Below are 17,293 nucleotides of genomic sequence, written 5' to 3'. Positions count from 1 at the left end.
AAGTTATTTAATAAGGACGTAGCCCTGGTACCATGTTGTTGTTATTATTACCTCATTTAATCTGATTTTAGTTTTCACAGATGCGTGTGGTTAGCGCAATTCCATTTTCTAGTGGAGGAAACAGAGTCATAGAAGTTAAAGTAGTAAACCTGTGGCTGTCGAGTTGATTTCAACTCGTGGTGACCCCATGTGTGTCAGAGTAGAACTGTGCTCCAGAGGGTTTTAAACAGCTGATTTTTCAGATATAGATCACCAGGCCTTTCTTCTGAGGTGGCTGTGGGTAAACTCAAACCTCCAAACTTTTGGTTGGCAGTGAAGCGCATTAACCGCTTACACGGCCCAGGGACTCCTAAAGCAGGAATAGCTAACTTTTACTGAAGGCCTGCTGTGTGCTAGACATGGTTTTAAGCCCTTTCCATGTAGCAATTCTTTTAGTTTCATATCTCTCCCTCAAGGTAGGTTGCGTTATTATTCCCATTTTGCAGATGACGAAATGGAGGCATAAGGGGCTCATGTGCAAGAGAATTCCTCGGGGACCTGGTTAAAATACAGGTTCTGATTCAGTAGGTCTGGGTGGGCCTGAGATCCTGTTTCTAACAGGCTCCCAGGTGTTGCTGATGCCGGTGCTGCTGGTCCATGGACCACACCAGAGTAAACAAAAAGTAGGGAGGGATAAATAACATGCCTAAGGTTTGATGCCTTGGTAAGGGGTGAGGTCTGGACTTGAACACAAGTATTCGACCCTACACGCCTTACTTTTGCCACCACACGGTGCAGCCTCTCCTGCTGGAGAATCTTATTTTGGAAATGAATGGTTATTTCTCTTGGCTCAGTGGCTTATAGTGTTCTCAGCCCTAAGTTTGTCTTCCCTAGCAAACAGTTGTTAATTCAACCAAATCATCAGTGTTACGATTGTTGTCTTGTGCCATCGAGTCAGTTCTGACTCATGGCCACCCCATGTGTTACAGAGTAGAACTGCTCCATAGGATTTTCTTGGCTGTAATCTTTATGGAAGCAGATTGCCAGGCCTTTTGGCACCACTTAGGGAATTTCAGTGTTATCATTGTTCTTAGGTGCCATCAAGTTGGTTCCTACTCAAAGCAACTCAGTGTATAACAGAATGAAACACTGCTTGGTCCTGTACCATCCTCACAGATATTGTTTTGCTTGAGCAAGTTGTTGGAGCCACTGTCTCAGTCCATCTTATTGAGGGTCTTCCTCTTTTTTGCTGACTCTCTACTTTACCAAGCATGATGTCCTTCTCTAGGGACTGGTCCCTCCTGATGACCTGTCCGAAGTATGTGAGATGAAGTCTCGCCATCCACCCTTCTAAGCAGCATTCTGGCTTTACTTCTTCCAAGACAGATTTGTTTGTTCTTTTGGCAGTCCATGGTATATTCAATATTCTTTGCCAGCACCACAACTCAAAGGCATCAGTTCTTCTTCAGTCTTCCTTATTCATTGTCCAGCTTTCACCTGCATAAAAGGTGGTTGAAAATACCATGGTTTGGGTCAGGGGCACCTTAGTCTTCAAAGTGATATCATAACCAGTGTTATCTTAACAACTGTAATTTATAAAGAGTCTGCTGAGTACCAGGACTATTCCAGGGCTTTACATGCATATTCTCCAATCCCTACAACACCCTTCTGAAGTGGGTTCTACTACTTATTCCCATTTCTCAGATGAGGAAATGCAGCCATTTGTCAGGCCCCACCACTTACCTAGTTAGCACCAAGGCCAAGGTGAACCCCAGGTACCCCTGGTCCAAGGCCTCTGATCTGTCCCGCCTACCACCCACCTGTCAGACACTGCAGATGAGTGCCAGACAATCGCTTATTATCATCCTAGCATCCTTTTCTAGTGGTTAGTCAGTGGCAAGCTGACACTTCCTTTTTATGGGTTCAGCTTCTTATCAGTGATCTGAGGTTAACCCTTTAGACACGGGAATGATCACTTCCCAGTTTATCTAACTCCGGATTTCATCCAGCAGGGTACGCTTCTAGAAAGGCTTGCTTATAGCAAAAACTCTGAAAATAAGGACATGGGGGCTGACTTCCCAGATTCCTTTTCAGGGTTAAGGCTGAACTGAGAAGCTCAGTGCAGGGATAGTATGGGGGGGGGAGGGTCGGCAATTTCTCATCAGCAAACATGCCAATCACCTACCTCTCTCCAAAGGCTACCAACTGTCTCAGCAAAAGAGTACTTTAAAAGCAAAACCCACTTGTGAGAGAGTCCCCCTTAATACACAACTGTTGTTCGATCACAGAGAAATTATTTAAGTTGGAAAGGCCCTCACACTTGTGTGGTCCTTGCTTTTCTTTGTGACCCTCGGCAAAGCCTCCCAAGCTCTCTGACCTTCAGTTACTTTACCTACAGAGTGAGGGACCGGATGAGGTCATATCTTAGAACTCTTCAGGTTGAAACTGATTCTGGGATTCAGTTATTTTGGTTTTATTATGTTTATTGTTGTTAGGTGCTATTGAGTTGATTCTGACTCATAGCAACCCTGCGTACAACAGACTGAAACACTGCTCAATCCTGCACCATCCCCATGATCGTTGTTATGCTTGAGCCCATTGTTGTAGCCACTGTGTCAGCCCATCTCGTGGAGGGTCTTCCTCTTTTCCGCTGACCCCCTGCTTTACTGAGCGTGATGTCCTTAGATTCAACATTTCCCAAATTTCAGTTTTCTGCTCACTCTTTTCATGGTTTTTGCCTTTTCCTATTATCCTCTATGTGCTTTACTTTTTTTTTTTTAACTCAGTTCATTTTTTAAAGTCATACTGAGCTGAAAAAGAAGCCTTATGTAATTAATTATGTAAATGAAAAACCAATATCACTTGCTGTGAACAGAAGATAAGCTCAAAAGTAAATATCATGGGAACCAAAGAGCATTATTAAGTTCAAGCTTGGTGCTGCAGGTTCAGAACCCACATCCTGCTCTCTTTAATGCAGAGATGCTGAAGAAACACCAGTGCCCAACCGAGACTTTCCCCTTGACTTAATCCAAAAGATCAAAGGAGAATAGAGAAAGGAATCAGTTTTTCATTTGAGAGTCAAAATTAAAACCATCTCATATTCTGTGGAGAGTCCCTGACATTGGGGTATACCCTATTTCAAGTACCAGGAAGTTAACACAGTTAACTGTCTGGATGTAAAGGTGGGAAGAGAATATTTGTGCTCCAATGCTATGCCAGTTTCCCTTCTAAGCATTCTGCACACTTTTATGCCATTTAATCTTTACCTTGACACTGTGGGAGGTAAATACTGTTTGTTACCCCCATTTTACAGATGTGGAAACTGAGGCTTCTGAGAGGTTATGTAACCAGTGACCATTCCCCCTCATATTATCAATAGTCCACATAAGCTCCACATGGTATTAAATCTTAGAGCTGAAGCCCAATTTGAATGGTTCAAGGTTTGAGAACTGTGTGTGTTGATTAATACTGCCTTTCTGTTGAAGTGCCAGGAACATGGGCTAATCTAGATTTCTATTAATCTTGTGTCAGCGGCAATGACAGTTTTACTGGGCGAGGCTGATAAACATCAGTCTGTGAGGATGGGAGTGGGCCGTAACATAAACACACTTCTCTGGGACGGCTGCAAAGAAAACAAGAGTGCCCAGACTTGGAGCCCATGGGTGTGAGAACTCCTGGCATGAGGGCGTGTGTGCATGGGGATTCGCACACGTGTGTACTCGGAAGCTCTTTTGGTACCCCGGACACCACAGACATTGCTGGGTGGTAGGGGATGTATTTCCCTCAGGACGCACACTGTGCTGTGTCAGCCCTGCCTTCCCAGCAGCCTGAGGGAGAACGGAGCCCAGGGACTTGGCTGGATGCTCCGGGCTGAAGCTATTCCATTCGTCTTGTAATAGACGGGGCACACTTCATAAAACTTCCACCCAGCTTCCTGCAAGCCGGTCAGGGGCCTTGATAAGAAAGTGGAATTCAGGGCAATTAAGTGCAATGTGAGCCCCGAGAATGCGTTTTTCTAAGGGCAATTGTACAGCAGCTGCTTTCAATGACATTCCATGCATTCAGGGACGACTCTTACAAAATAGCCTTGTTCTTGGGGCAGCGCTCAAAATGGAGCCTCAGCGGTGTGGAGGCTGGGCTGCTCCTCGGGCATGTGAATTGCCCAACCTGTTTATAAGCCTGAAATGGAAATCAGCTTGGGGGATGGTGAAAACCTGCAATGGCTCAGCTTTAGAGGCTGGCGTAGACAAGTGAAGTATTCCCATCACCCCGGGGCAGTGTGCAGAGACACCAGCTTTACCTCGCCGCTTATTGGTTATGTCTCCTTGGAAGAGCAACCTGCTCTTCCTAGACCTCAGTTTCTTTATCTGTTAAATGGGGTTTGGGGGACGATTACAGATGTAAAGTACTTAGAAGAGTGCCTGATAATTAGAAAGTATGTGATAAGTGATAACTGAGTTTACTGATGTTATTACTATTGATATTATGCATTATCTGTTAATTGTCATGTGTTTTTAAAAGTATAATGCCTGTTCCAGCGACAGGTGTTTCTTGGGGATGGTTGCTGATCAGTGGATGACACAGAAGAGAAAGATATGGAACCTGCCTCAGGGGACACACTGTCTAGCAGGGAAGGAGAATATATATATATACACACATATATATACACACATGTACCCCTACCCACACACACATATGTACATACATAAACAAAAAACCAAACCCACTGCCATCGAGTTGATTCCAACTCATAGTGACCCTATAGGATAGAGTAGAACTGCCCCATAGGGTTTCCAAGGAGCGACTGGTGGATTCTAACTACAGACCTTTTGGTTTCCATGTACATACATAGATACGTGTGTGTGTGTATGTGTTTATATATATATATACAGGAAAAAAAAAAAAAAACCCAAACCAGTTGCCATCAATTAAATTCCGACTACCAACTCATGGCAGCCCAGGGTAGAGCTACACTCCACAGGACTTTCAGTGGCTGTGATTTTTCAGAAGGAGACTTCCAGGCCTTTCTACAAGGTACCTCTGGGTAGATTCAAACTGCCAACCTCTTGGTTAGTAGTGGAGCACTTAACCATTTGTACCATCTGGGGTTGCCTTATATGTACATAGACCAAACCCAAAACCAGACCTGTTGCTGTTAAGTCGATTCCAACTCATAGCAACCCTATAGGGCAGAGTAGAACTGCCCCATAGGGTTTCCAAGGAGCAGCTGGTGGATTCGAACTGCCGACCTTTTGGTTAGCAGCCAAACTCTTAACCACTGTACCACCAGGGTCATATATATATATATATATATATATATATATATATACACGCACACATGTTGTTGTTGTTAGGTGCCGTTGAATCAGCTCTTGCTCGTGGAGACCTTATGTGTAACAGAATGAAACATTGCCTGGTCCTGCACCATCTTCATGGTTATTGGTAGTCTGAGTCCATTGCTGTTTCTGTTGTGTCAATCCATCTCACTGAGGGTATATACTAAATATAAAATAAAGTAACAAACAGGGAAAAGTGCTGCCATAAAGCATAATAAGTAAAACACTTCAAGAGATCCAAAAGTGAATCATTCCAAGGGGTATGCAGTCCAGCAGAAAGAAGCAAGGTTAGGTATGACGGTTGCATAAAACTTGAAGGTTATGAAGCACTTTTGCACACATGGTCTCACCTTGTTTGAGGTGTATTTCTTATTATATTCTCACAATAATCTTGTGAGCTAGAACATGACGGGATCATGGATTCCAGGGAGGGATCATGGATGGGTAAATAGAGGCTCAGAGGAGCTAAGTGACTTGCTCAAAGTCACGCAAATGGCAAGTGGCAGAGTTTGGGTTCAAATATGATGACAGAAAACCTGGTGCTCTGAGTCTGTTTCATCTAGGGTCACAGCTACCAAAAACCACTGCCATCAAGTCAAGTAGATTCCGACTCAGGGCAACCTTATAGGACAGAGTAGAGCCACCCCATAGGGTTTCGAAGGAATGGCTGGTGGATTCGAACTGCCGACCTTTTGGTCAGCAGCTATAGCTCTTAACCACTGTGCCACCAGGGATCTCTAGGGTCACAAGGCAGGCAAAATACAGTTTTGATCAGAGTGTGGGTGGATAAAAAGGTGGTGCCAGAGCGACACACACAACTTCGAGGATACAAGGTCACACATACTATCAATTTTTAAATTAATAGCTATACACTTTTAATGTTTATCAGAAACCTCAGGACCATGATTTTGTGGATATTATTTCTCAGTTGAGTCTCAATTGTAGTTAAGATCGAGAGTCCATTAAAGGAGTAGAATTAAGTAACAGAGCGGGCGGCATGCAGCTAGGACACAGTGGGATGCCAAGGCCGGCAGTTGGGAAACACTGGCCCTGCTGTGCTGAATGGTCCTTAATGAGGGCTGAGGACCCAGGGCACCCAGGGCACAGACCCAGCAGGTGCATCTTATCTGCACTGTACACTGTATGGTGAGAGTTGATCTAGTACAGACACTGACTGTGGTACTAACAAGCTTCCGTGGGTCTTGCTTCTCTTTGCAGATTGCTGACTTTGGCCTTTCCAACCTGTACCAGAAGGACAAGTTCTTACAAACGTTTTGCGGGAGCCCGCTTTATGCATCGCCTGAAATTGTCAATGGGAGGCCTTACCGAGGGCCAGAGGTGAGCAGGTTGTCTGGTGTGTGTGTGTGTGTGTAGGGGGAATTGGGGAGACAGAGAGAGGAAGGACAGGATCCAGGAAATCCTTAAAAAACAAAAGCTAAGGCTCCCTAGGGTCACAAGGATCATCTTTAAACCGTAAACCTCAAGCCAAAACTTTTCCTGGAAGTCAGCTTTGAATCAAACAATGCTTTAGCCTAATTAGTAAAGTCTGTCTACCTTGAGCATTGTGCTCTCACAAAGATTTATCCATGTGGAATCAAACTGACAACAGCATCTCGAAAGGTTAGATGAGAATCTCAGGGGGCAGCAATTTGACGTTAATGGTGGTGGAACGATTTGGAAAAAAATAGTGAAAATGGTTATACAACTTGAAGGAGGTAAACTGAATTGTGCACGTAGAATTTGTTGAAATAGCGTATTCTTTGTTGTGTATATTTTCACAAAAAATAAAATAAAAAAACCTAAAAATGCGAACAAAATTTTTTTTTTAAGTTTTTATTGTGCTTTAAGTGAAAGTTCACAAATCAAGTCAGTGAAAATCTTTTCTTATATGATTATAAAAGCAATCCATGCACCTGAAAGAAAATTTGGAAAAACCAGAAAAGCCTGAAGGAGAAAATAAAAATTACCTGGGCTCTTCCATAAAAGATGGCTACTTTTAAAATTTTTGTGACTTTTCTTTTAGACTTTTTTCAGTGTAGATCTCTGCATTTAATAAGTGGGATCATTACACATGTGTGGTGCACAAACACACGAAACTATCCTGAATTCATTATTTAAAAAGCATGATTTTAAGTGACTACCCATCACCATTGCCATCAAGTCAATTCCATCGCATAGTGACCCTGTAGGACAGAGCAGAACTGCCCCAGGGTTTCCAAGGAGCGGCTGGTAGAATAGAACTGCTGACCTTTTGGGTTAACAGCCGTAACACTAACCACTGTGCAACCAGGGCTTTTAAATGACTACATGATACTTTATTGTATAAATGTACATAATTTATTTAATCATTCCTCAAATTTGGACATTCAAGTTATCTTTTAGTTTTCCCCTATTACATCAAAACAGACGAAACAAAACAAAACAAAAAATCAAACCCCTCACCCCCAAACTTCTTTGCATGTGTCTTTTGACAAGATGTATTTTTGACTAAGGAAATATATTTTAATTGCATCTTCTCATTCATGAGCAATGTATTTCTGTACATGCCTAATGCTCCCAGGGCCACTGCAAGATACGTATATGTGAAAATTTTATTTTGCAAATGGGTGAATTGTGGAGTGATGGTTTCAAAACAAAACAAAAAATGGTTCTCTTTACCGAGAGATTGATCCTTTAAATAGCAGCTGCTCAGTGTGTTGAAATGTTTCTTGCAAATATTTATCTGTTTGAGAGTGTGTGGGGGCAGGGCTGGAGGGTAAAGAAAAGAATGCCAAGAGTCTGTCGGCATTACAGTGAGAGAAGTCTTTCTAAAATAAGAATGTAAGGGAGGAGCACAGGAATTAATTTACAAAATTGCAGAAACTCAACCCAGTAAATTTATGGTAGATAATGAGGGCTCCTTTGATCTTTGACGATCTGTTTCTGAGGTTACAAACTGGCAGCTTGCGATTTGGCCAGCAAGCATGTTTTGTTTGGCCACATTTGTTTTTTAAATCAAGCAAATGTTTAATGACTGGGAGATTTCACATCAAAGTCTGATTTCTGACTTCTCTTGAAAAACCAAAGGATCCGAAAGAGCTGGGTCCGCATTGCTGGGTCCCCATTACCTGGCAGCAACCAGCCAAGAAGAGGCTGCCTGCCCAAGATGAGCGAACGGAGTCTACAGTTTGTCTCTGGCCCCAGCACTCCATGTTGTACCCTGAATTCTGTCTTGCTTTGTTGGTGTTTGTTATCTGCCTGGCCCTTGTTAGAATATGAGTTTGCTGAAAGATGCCCAGATTAGGAGTGGAGAGCCCTGAGTCCCAGTTTTGCTACCATTACTGGGGCAGGGTATCTGGGGAAACCATTTAGCTTCCTTGGGCCTCAGTATTCTCACCTGTCAAATGGGGTTCAAAATAACTGAAGTGCTATACCGGCTTCACAAAAGTATAGTGAGGTTCCAACTAGATAATCTTTTTAAAAACAGTCTTGTACAGATTGGGACTGTTGGTCTCAGTTCCAAACAGAAGGGTCAGGCTCAGCAGCAGCAGGCCCCAGCTGTACTGCGTATCAGTTGTCAGGTGTTGTGGGACCGTCTGCCAGGTGCTCGGTTCAGCTCCTGGGGTCATTGGGGGTGGCTGCTCATAGGCGATGCTAATGGTTTGGAAGACATCTGGGAATCTGCTTCCCAGGCTTCTACATGTCCTGTCTCTCTGCTCCAGGTGGACAGCTGGGCCCTGGGTGTATTGCTCTACACTCTCGTTTACGGAACAATGCCCTTCGATGGTTTCGATCACAAAAACCTCATTCGGCAGATCAGCAGTGGAGAGTACCGGGAGCCCACACAGCCCTCAGGTGTGTGCCCCTGGGGTCAGAGGTTGAGTGGGGAACGGTCAGCTTATCTGCCCTGGCTTATACTGTCTGCTTTTGTTTTAATACATCTGTATGGACTCTCTTGCTTCTCTTCTTTCTTCCCAGATCTTTGTCTTTTTGTCAAAGTTAGCTTGTTAGGCTGCTTTGCCCAAACCTTTCCAAGTGAGCTTTTCAGAGCAAATATTTTACACAGCAGGCTAGGAGACCTGTTTGCTTGCTGGGCAAGTCACTTAACCTTTTTGGATTTCAGTTTCTCCACTATAAATTAAAATCTTGGGAAAGATATTTTATAAATTCCTTTGTCTGCATGGAGTTCCTGGATGGTGCAAACAGTTAACGTGCTTGACTGCTTCATGTATGTATATACTAGATATGTCTGTTTGTCTGTCTATCTATCTACCTGTCCGTCTCTCTCTCTCTCTCTGCCTCTATACCTGCCTATCCATCTATCAGTTGTTTTTTCCAATAAGCCAACATATTTTGGGGGGAAGTTTAAAGGTGACCTCTATGGGGGCCTTATTTGTGTCACCAGCTGCTAGTGCCAACACAATTCCTGGCACCTTACAAAGGCTCATGAAATATTTCTTAAATCATCCTGCTTCTCAGGTACAGTCCACCCCAATCCCTATTGCCTGACCTTTGCCAGCTACTCATCAGCCAACATAAGCTGCTGAAGGGAGGTGGCGGCTGCCCCCTAGATATGATTCAGCCTCATTTGGGGGGAACACAGCTTGATGTTCAAAGTCAGTTTATAAGTTGTGTAAGTTGGTTGGTTTCTGTGGTCTCCCCAGCACCCTCCTTGGGACTTTCCCCCAGTTCTCTGAGAGCAGAAATTTGCAGGTGGGATTTTTCGGACAGGTTGTAAGCAGATAGCACATACGGATAGGCTCTGTGCTCTGATATGGCTTATGTCAGAGGGAAAAGACTGGGTGTGAGTCTGAGAGCCTGGTGAAGGCCTTGAGGCGAGGACAGCTTTAGGTGTGGCCGCTGTCACTGTCCAGGTGTCCCAGCTGAGTGCCCTCTGAGCCAGAGGCCTCTGAACTCCTTTTTATCTTTCTCATCTTCCTCTCTCCACTGGGGAGCCTTTTTCTCTCCATCTCTACCCCAAATTTCCTTTTTTGTGCCAACACGCGTTCCCAATGACTGTGAGCACTGTGTGTTTATACATGCACACCTTTGGAAGCATCAAGAAAGCCATGGTAATCTACACCTGCTTTCCCTTTTGGAAAAGTGGTATCCACCAAAGAAATGGTGGGGCCTGCTCGGGGTCAGATCTGGGACTCTTTCACTGTTACCCATCCTTCTCCATTTTATAAAGATCCGAGTTGATGGAAGGGCCAGTAGTTCCCTGACATTCTTTCGGGAATATGGAAAACATGCAAGGTTTGACAGCGCGCTGGCCTGTGCTTCTGAGGCTCTGAGTCTGAGTGATGCTTTTGGTGTTCAATCTGGAAGACATTGTTTTCCTGCTGAACAGTGTGGCTGGGCCAGGGCTCACCTGGGTTGTTCCTAAAGTGAGCATGTCTTTCAAGCTCACCCCATCACAAAGCCAAGCCAAGCCAAGAGCTTCCATTAATGCCTCACTTCTCTTGTTTTTTGCCCACTAGATGCTCGAGGGCTCATTCGGTGGATGCTGATGGTGAACCCTGATCGCCGGGCCACCATTGAGGACATCGCCAACCACTGGTGGGTGAACTGGGGCTACAAGAGCAGCGTCTGTGACTGTGACGCCCTTTGCGACTCCGAGTCCCCGCTCTTGGCTCGGATTATCGACTGGCACCACCGCTCCACTGGGCTGCAGGCTGAGGCTGAAGCCAAAATCAAGGGCCTGGCCAAACCTGGTGCCTCTGAAGTTATGCTGGAGCGACAGCGGTCACTGAAGAAGTCCAAGAAGGAGAATGACTTTGCCCAGTCCAGCCAGGACATGGTACCTGAAAGCCCGTCCAAGTTAAGTTCTAAGAGGCCCAAGGGGATCTTGAAGAAACGAGGCAACAGTGAGCACCGGTCCCACAGCACCGGCTTCATCGAAGGGGCCGTCAGTCCCACCTTCCCCTCTGCTTTTATGATGGAGCAGGACTTATGCCGGACAGGCGTGCCCCTCACTAGCTCCCCCGAGGCTGAGGTGCCTAGTAAACTCAGCCCGAAGCAGTCGGCCACCATGCCCAAGAAAGGGATCTTGAAAAAGACCCAGCAGAGAGAATCGGGTTATTACTCCTCCCCAGAACGGAGCGAGTCTTCAGAGCTGTTAGACAGTAACGATGTGATGAGCAGCAGCATCATCCCCTCTCCCAGCCCCCCGGACCCAGCCAGGGTGAGTGCCCACAGCCTCTCCTGCCGGAGGAAGGGCATCTTGAAACACAGCAGCAAATACTCAGCAGGCACCATGGACCCGGCCCTCATCAGCCCTGAAATGCCCACACTGGAATCCTTGGCGGAGCCCGGCGTCCCTGCCGAGGGCCTCTCACGGAGCTACAGCCGGCCTTCCAGCGTCATCAGCGACGACAGTGTCCTGTCCAGCGACTCCTTCGACTTGCTGGATTTGCAGGAGAATCGTCCCGCCCGCCAGCGCATCCGCAGCTGTGTCTCTGCCGAAAACTTTCTCCAGATCCAGGACTTTGAGGGGCTCCAGAACCGGCCCCGGCCCCAGTACCTGAAGCGGTACCGGAACCGGCTGGGAGACAGCAGCTTCTCCCTCCTCACGGACATGGATGATGTGACTCAGGTCTACAAGAAAGCGCTGGAGATCTGCAACAAGCTCAACTAGCTCACCGGACACAGGGGTTAGGGACAAAGGAGGAAGGAGAGTAATGACTTGTGCTTACAGGCTGGGTCCCTCTTTGATGGCCATGGCAATAGATTGAGAAACGGTTGGTGCCGTCTTGCTTAGCTAAGCTTGTAGCCTTCAGCCAGCGCCTAAAAGGGAGAAGTGGGCTTGCTGCCAATTCCGCCATGTTGTATTGGTTAAAGCAGCCAAGGCTATAAGCTCCATCTCTTGATTGGAGAGTCAGAATTTGGGTCCTCATTGACATTTACTTTATGGCACCTTCTGGAGAACCAGCTGTCCTGGGGAGCTGGTGCTGGCCAGCACATTTTGGGTTGTTAGGAAGCCTATGAGAGAGGAAGCATTTTCCTAGAAGTCGTCCAAATGCTTCTGGAGAAGGAGCAGGAGAGACTGGGACCATTTGCTTTGGTTGAGCCCAAAAAACTTGCTCCTTCTCACTTCACATTAACAAGCTTGTTCTGACTGTATGGGGCTGGCAAGTAGATTTCAACAACTGGAGCTTGAATCGATGAGTGCTGAGTGTGTTGGTTAGAGTAGTGTTCTGATGTTCTGCCCAGGCACATAGAAAAAGAGTGCTGTGGTTGAATAGTAATGTCTGCCATAGGAATGGAAAGGGAGGCAGTGGCACTCAAACCATCCTTGGCCTGGTGAAGCCCTGGGAGTTAGCTTAAGGCATCCTCTGGGATATTTATGCCAGTAGTGTGGCATTTGCTAATTAGACTCTACCCCGGGTAGAAGACAGGGCCTTGGTCAGAGAGAGAATGCTTTAAACTCTGCTGAGGACGTAGAATCAGCCCTTGGTGATTTTTCAGCTTCTTGCTGTCTGTGTCTTCTCCCGGGGATGGACAGGGAAAGAGATGGTGGTGTCAGGGGTCAAAACTTTGGTGTATAATTGAGCACGGGGACTCTTTGTGGTCTTTGCACGGATGATTGGAAGTTGATCCACACTTGCAAGGGGCCACTTGGTTTCTTTAATGTCTAAGTATTAACTGGAATGCTGCCTATTGGGCTCTCACCTGCATGAATGCCTTCAATGGGATGTAATACTCACTGTCCATAGTTTCCAAAGGATTAACTGGTGCAACCATTCGCCCTGTTTACTGATAGCAGACGGTTTCCCTGTCCACTGAGTGTAGACTGCACAGAGGTAGATGAGTTTGTTTCTAAGAAGTTAGCGTGTAGTTGGGGTATAAATTTGGATGAAGAAAGGAAAATTGGGCAGAAGTTGTTTTTCCCACATCTGAACGTGCTATTATCAGGGTCTCAAACTTGGATGTGGACTCCTGGGCTTTGGGGAAAAAGAAAGTTCTATCCATTTAAATGAATAAGGTGTTGAAATGGCAGAGTGGGTTGGGAGGAAGCATGTAGGAGAGGGAGTATTTCCTTAGAAGTCTTCCAAACGCTTCTGGAGGAGGGAGAAAAGAGGCGCCCCTTAAAAGTGAAGGACCGCCAACCTTAAAAAGTAACAAAACTAGGTGGTATACTCTTTAACACCTAGATTACAGGTGACAGGACTTCACGCCCACAATGGGACATCTTTAGGATACTGGATTTGGAATTAACTGTCTCTTTGGGATCACTTCTGATTCTACTGGCCTGGGAAGATTAAAACCTTTATTTCAAGATGGCTGACCTCTGATAGCCACCTAGATGTATAAGGAGGACTAGTTATGACATTATCTTTGGAAGAACCAACGAACAACATAGGGAAATGAGAACAAAGTCACCTACAGCACTAAGAACAGCAATTAGAAAGAATCTGCCTCTTCACTAAGGGGATGCTTCCGTCTCTCCCCTTTCCACCAGCTCTGGTGTTTTGGCTTGTGCATTTTTTCAGGTTTAGATGAGCATGTATTATGCGAAGCTGCTTAATTTCTCTTCGTTCAATTCCACCTTCTTCGTGAACTCCAGTAGAGGTTAAAAGGGAAAAATCTGTAGATAGCGTATTGGGTGCACGGAGGACATCCTGTAACCTCCAAGCTCCCGCCTCCTTACCTCCTTTATGCAACCTTTTCGGAAGGCCCAGCCGATACTGCCACACTACTGGCCCCTCACGCATGTTGGCTGGCCTGGTGGGTAGCTGTCAGTATAACTTACTATAACACCTATGTACTTGTCCATGTGGTTTTTCCTTTTGCCAAGTGATTGCATTTGTTTAGTATTTCCCATCCTTCTAATCTTTAGGTAAAAGTGGCTCTCTTAAAAAAAATCACTCTACCCCTTTTGCCCGCTCCCAAAACACAGGTGTGTTCTTTTTGTTAATAAACTCAGACAGTAGATTATGGCAAAGAAAGGACTCGACTCAAGAGGCAAAGTTCTCGGTTGAGTCCTGGTCTGCTGCTAACTAGCTGCTGGCCTTAGGCAACTGCAGTGTCTTTGGGGCTCAGTTTTCCCTTCAGTGAGGGCTGGAGGGGTACACTAGCCAGTCTCTCAGGTCCTGCTCAGCTCTAATGCTAACATCCTCTGGTTCTAGATGTAAAATTGACTCTTGTTTTTCAAGGAAAAACTTGGAAGAGATGGGAAATCCCTTTAAAGTAGCACCTTCGCTTCCTGACTAAACCCTACCATCCCTACCAGCCAAATCTCCGCCAAGGAAGTCATGCTTGTTTTATTTCCATGGAATTAAAAGTGCGAGACACCTTCCTAACCCAGTGGACAAAGCAAGATTCCATGTCCGCTCTCCTGCCCCCTTCCTCACCTCTGTAGGCCTTTCAGTGTCTTAGTTTACACATCTGCCAAAGGGGTAGAATTATACTTCTTTTTACAGGTAAATTTCAAGGCACGATCAGTTTTCAGAAAGTGCTTCGAGACCCCAGGTGAAATGAAAATGCTAAGTGCGGTCTGAATGCCCATCCCTGTTACCAGGTGCTGCTTGTGGTTGATGGGGCACATTTCAGGGTGGAATTCAGGTGTGTTTTGCCCCAGCCTGCTGTCTTGAGTACAAATGTGAATGATCAAACTGACTGCTTGTTGCCAAACTGGAAATGTTCTGTAGGGGTTTACTGGCATGTTATCATTCCTAGAAGAAAAAAAAAGAGAGAGAAACTTGACTGCACATTTGTTTTTTTTTTTTTTTAAATCCATGTTGTGACTTTTATTTAATTTCTTTTTTTTTTTTGGGTAATAAAAAGTTGACTTTTTTATTTGAATTTGTCTTTTTTTTATTTATTGGTCTGAAAGGCATTTCAAAGGTATTATAATAATATATTGGTATAATTTAATTGGTGCAGCATGCTTTATGGCTCTGGTCAAAATTGGTTTTCACTCGTTTGATTGGTTTGAGCCCAGAACAGCCTACAGGGAAAAAAAGCTGGATAACCACCCAAAGTGTTTGTATTTTCATTGGAAACTGATTTGTGTTTTTCTCTTTTTTTTTGGTTTTTATTTTTAAATTAAATAAATGGCAATGAACTTAACTGAACTCCTGGAACCTTGCTTCTTTATTTGGTGTTTTCCTTAGTCAAGTGACAGAATGGTCACGAGTAAAGAAACCCACCCAAGCTAGCTTTAGCACAAAAGGGGAAATTATCTGACATTCTTAGAAGAGGAAATACAGCTGGAACCAGAGAGGGGAAAGTGGGTTCCAAGAGAACTGCCTGCTCGCTTTTCTGCTTCTCTTTGCATACCAGCATCATTCTCTCTGCTTTTGTAGCCTGGCTTTCTCCTCCCTGTTTGTATGGTCCACCTTGTCTTACACCATGCCTTCCAATTTTTGCCTCCATTGGATGATTTTTCATAAGTAGGTGACCAGACCTTTCTTCCAAGGTGCTTCTGTTTAGACGCGAACCTCCGACCTTCGATTAGCAGCCGAGCGCATTAACTGCACCACCCGGGGACTCCTTCATGGCTTCCAAATTGCTATTTTCTCAGTTTTGGTTTCCGAAGGAGACTACTGACCAAGTTCCTTTCTCTGAACTAGAAACACCATCAAAGGTTAACACTCAGCCATGCTCTCTCCCCAGGCTTCTGCTTCCCCCGCCTGGCCCCTTCCTAGGCATTCCCCTCTCTCCCGTGGGAAGACAAATTCTTAATCTGATTTGTTGGAGCCCAAGATCAATGGGCCATACGTACTAATGGGCAAAGCCACCCCTGCCTATAATAAGATGGCACCTTGAGCCCCATTTTGCTCCTGTTCCTTATGTAAACGGACCCTCCAGGATACTCTTGGAAAGAGTGATGAATTATAGGATAAGACTGAGGAACACCTGGATCATAGCCAGAATATCATATAATGTCAAAACCCTACCCTGGTATCAAATATTTACAGACTCCTGTTCTGTACCAGATGGAAGTATTGGGGAATCCATCCAAAGGAAAAGTCTGACATTCTAAAATTACAAGTTTCGTCTCTTTTCTCGTCTGTTGGAAGAATACCTGATATAGCATTGTCAGATTTAACAAAAGAAACTACAGGACACCCAGTTAAATTTGAATTTCAGATGAACAATGAATGTATTTTTAGTATAAGTGTGTCTCATGCAATATTTGGATTATGCTTATATTAAACTTTTTTTCATGTTTTATCTAAAATTCCAATTTAACTGGGCATTCTGTGTTGTGTTTGACAGCCCTAATCTGATCAGCCTTAATTCGCTAAATTAACAAGTTGGCAGTTATGGTAGGGGTTTAGAGGATGGATTCTTATAATTGTGGCCTTCCAAATTAGGACATGTCAGTGCCGCCCAAGCTGGATCAAGGGGGAAGAATTTCAATTCCAGTCTGGACTTACTGATGGCTCTGATTCAGTTTTCTCATTTGTCTAATGGGTATGTTAATTGCTACCTTATCCAACCCTAATGGGGCTATGAAGATGGAATGAGAGAATTTCTATGAAGTTGCCTTGAGTGTAAAACTCAGTGCAAAAGGGAAACGATAGTCCTTTCTTTACAGGGTAAAGTCCTGGGGCAAAAGTTACTGATTTTTAAAATAGGGCATTTTAAGGCAATCTGCTTCGCCTTGTTGTCAGATGCTATTGAGTTAGTTCCAACTCATAGTGACCCTATGTACGATTGGATAAAACACTGCACTGTCCTCACAATTGTTGCTATGTTTGAGCCCATTGTTGTAGCCACTGTGTCAATGCATCTGATTGAGGGTCTGCCTCTCCTTCACTGACCCTCTACTTTACCGCGCATGATGTCTTCCAGGGACTGATCCCTCCTGATAACATGTCCAAAGTATGTGAGACGAAGTCTTGCTATCCTTGCTGTTAAGGAGCACTCTGGCTATATACCTCTTCCAAGACAGATTTGTTTGTTCTTCTGGCAGCCCGTGGTACATTCAATATTCTCTGCCAACACCATAATTCAAAGACACCAATTCTTCTTTGGTCTTCCTTATTTGT

General features: G+C 44.8%; 1 protein-coding gene across 1 annotated transcript in view; it reads left to right on the top strand.

The window, feature by feature from the left end:
- Nucleotides 1-15,364, top strand: part of NUAK1 (NUAK family kinase 1) — a 91,256-nt gene extending 75,892 nt beyond the window's left edge. The window contains exons 5-7 of the mRNA XM_049884251.1: nt 6,534-6,653; nt 9,017-9,149; nt 10,775-15,364. Of these exons, the coding sequence (XP_049740208.1) occupies nt 6,534-6,653; nt 9,017-9,149; nt 10,775-11,931 (1,410 nt within the window). The 3' untranslated portion in view covers nt 11,932-15,364. The remainder of the gene's footprint in view (nt 1-6,533; nt 6,654-9,016; nt 9,150-10,774) is intronic.
- Nucleotides 15,365-17,293: the final 1,929 nt, after the last annotated feature.

This window comes from Elephas maximus, chromosome 4 (assembly GCF_024166365.1).
Source record: "Elephas maximus indicus isolate mEleMax1 chromosome 4, mEleMax1 primary haplotype, whole genome shotgun sequence".
Lineage (NCBI taxonomy): Eukaryota > Metazoa > Chordata > Mammalia > Proboscidea > Elephantidae > Elephas > Elephas maximus.
The sequence above is the reverse complement of the archived record's forward strand: the minus strand, read 5'-3'. Positions and strand labels throughout refer to the sequence as shown.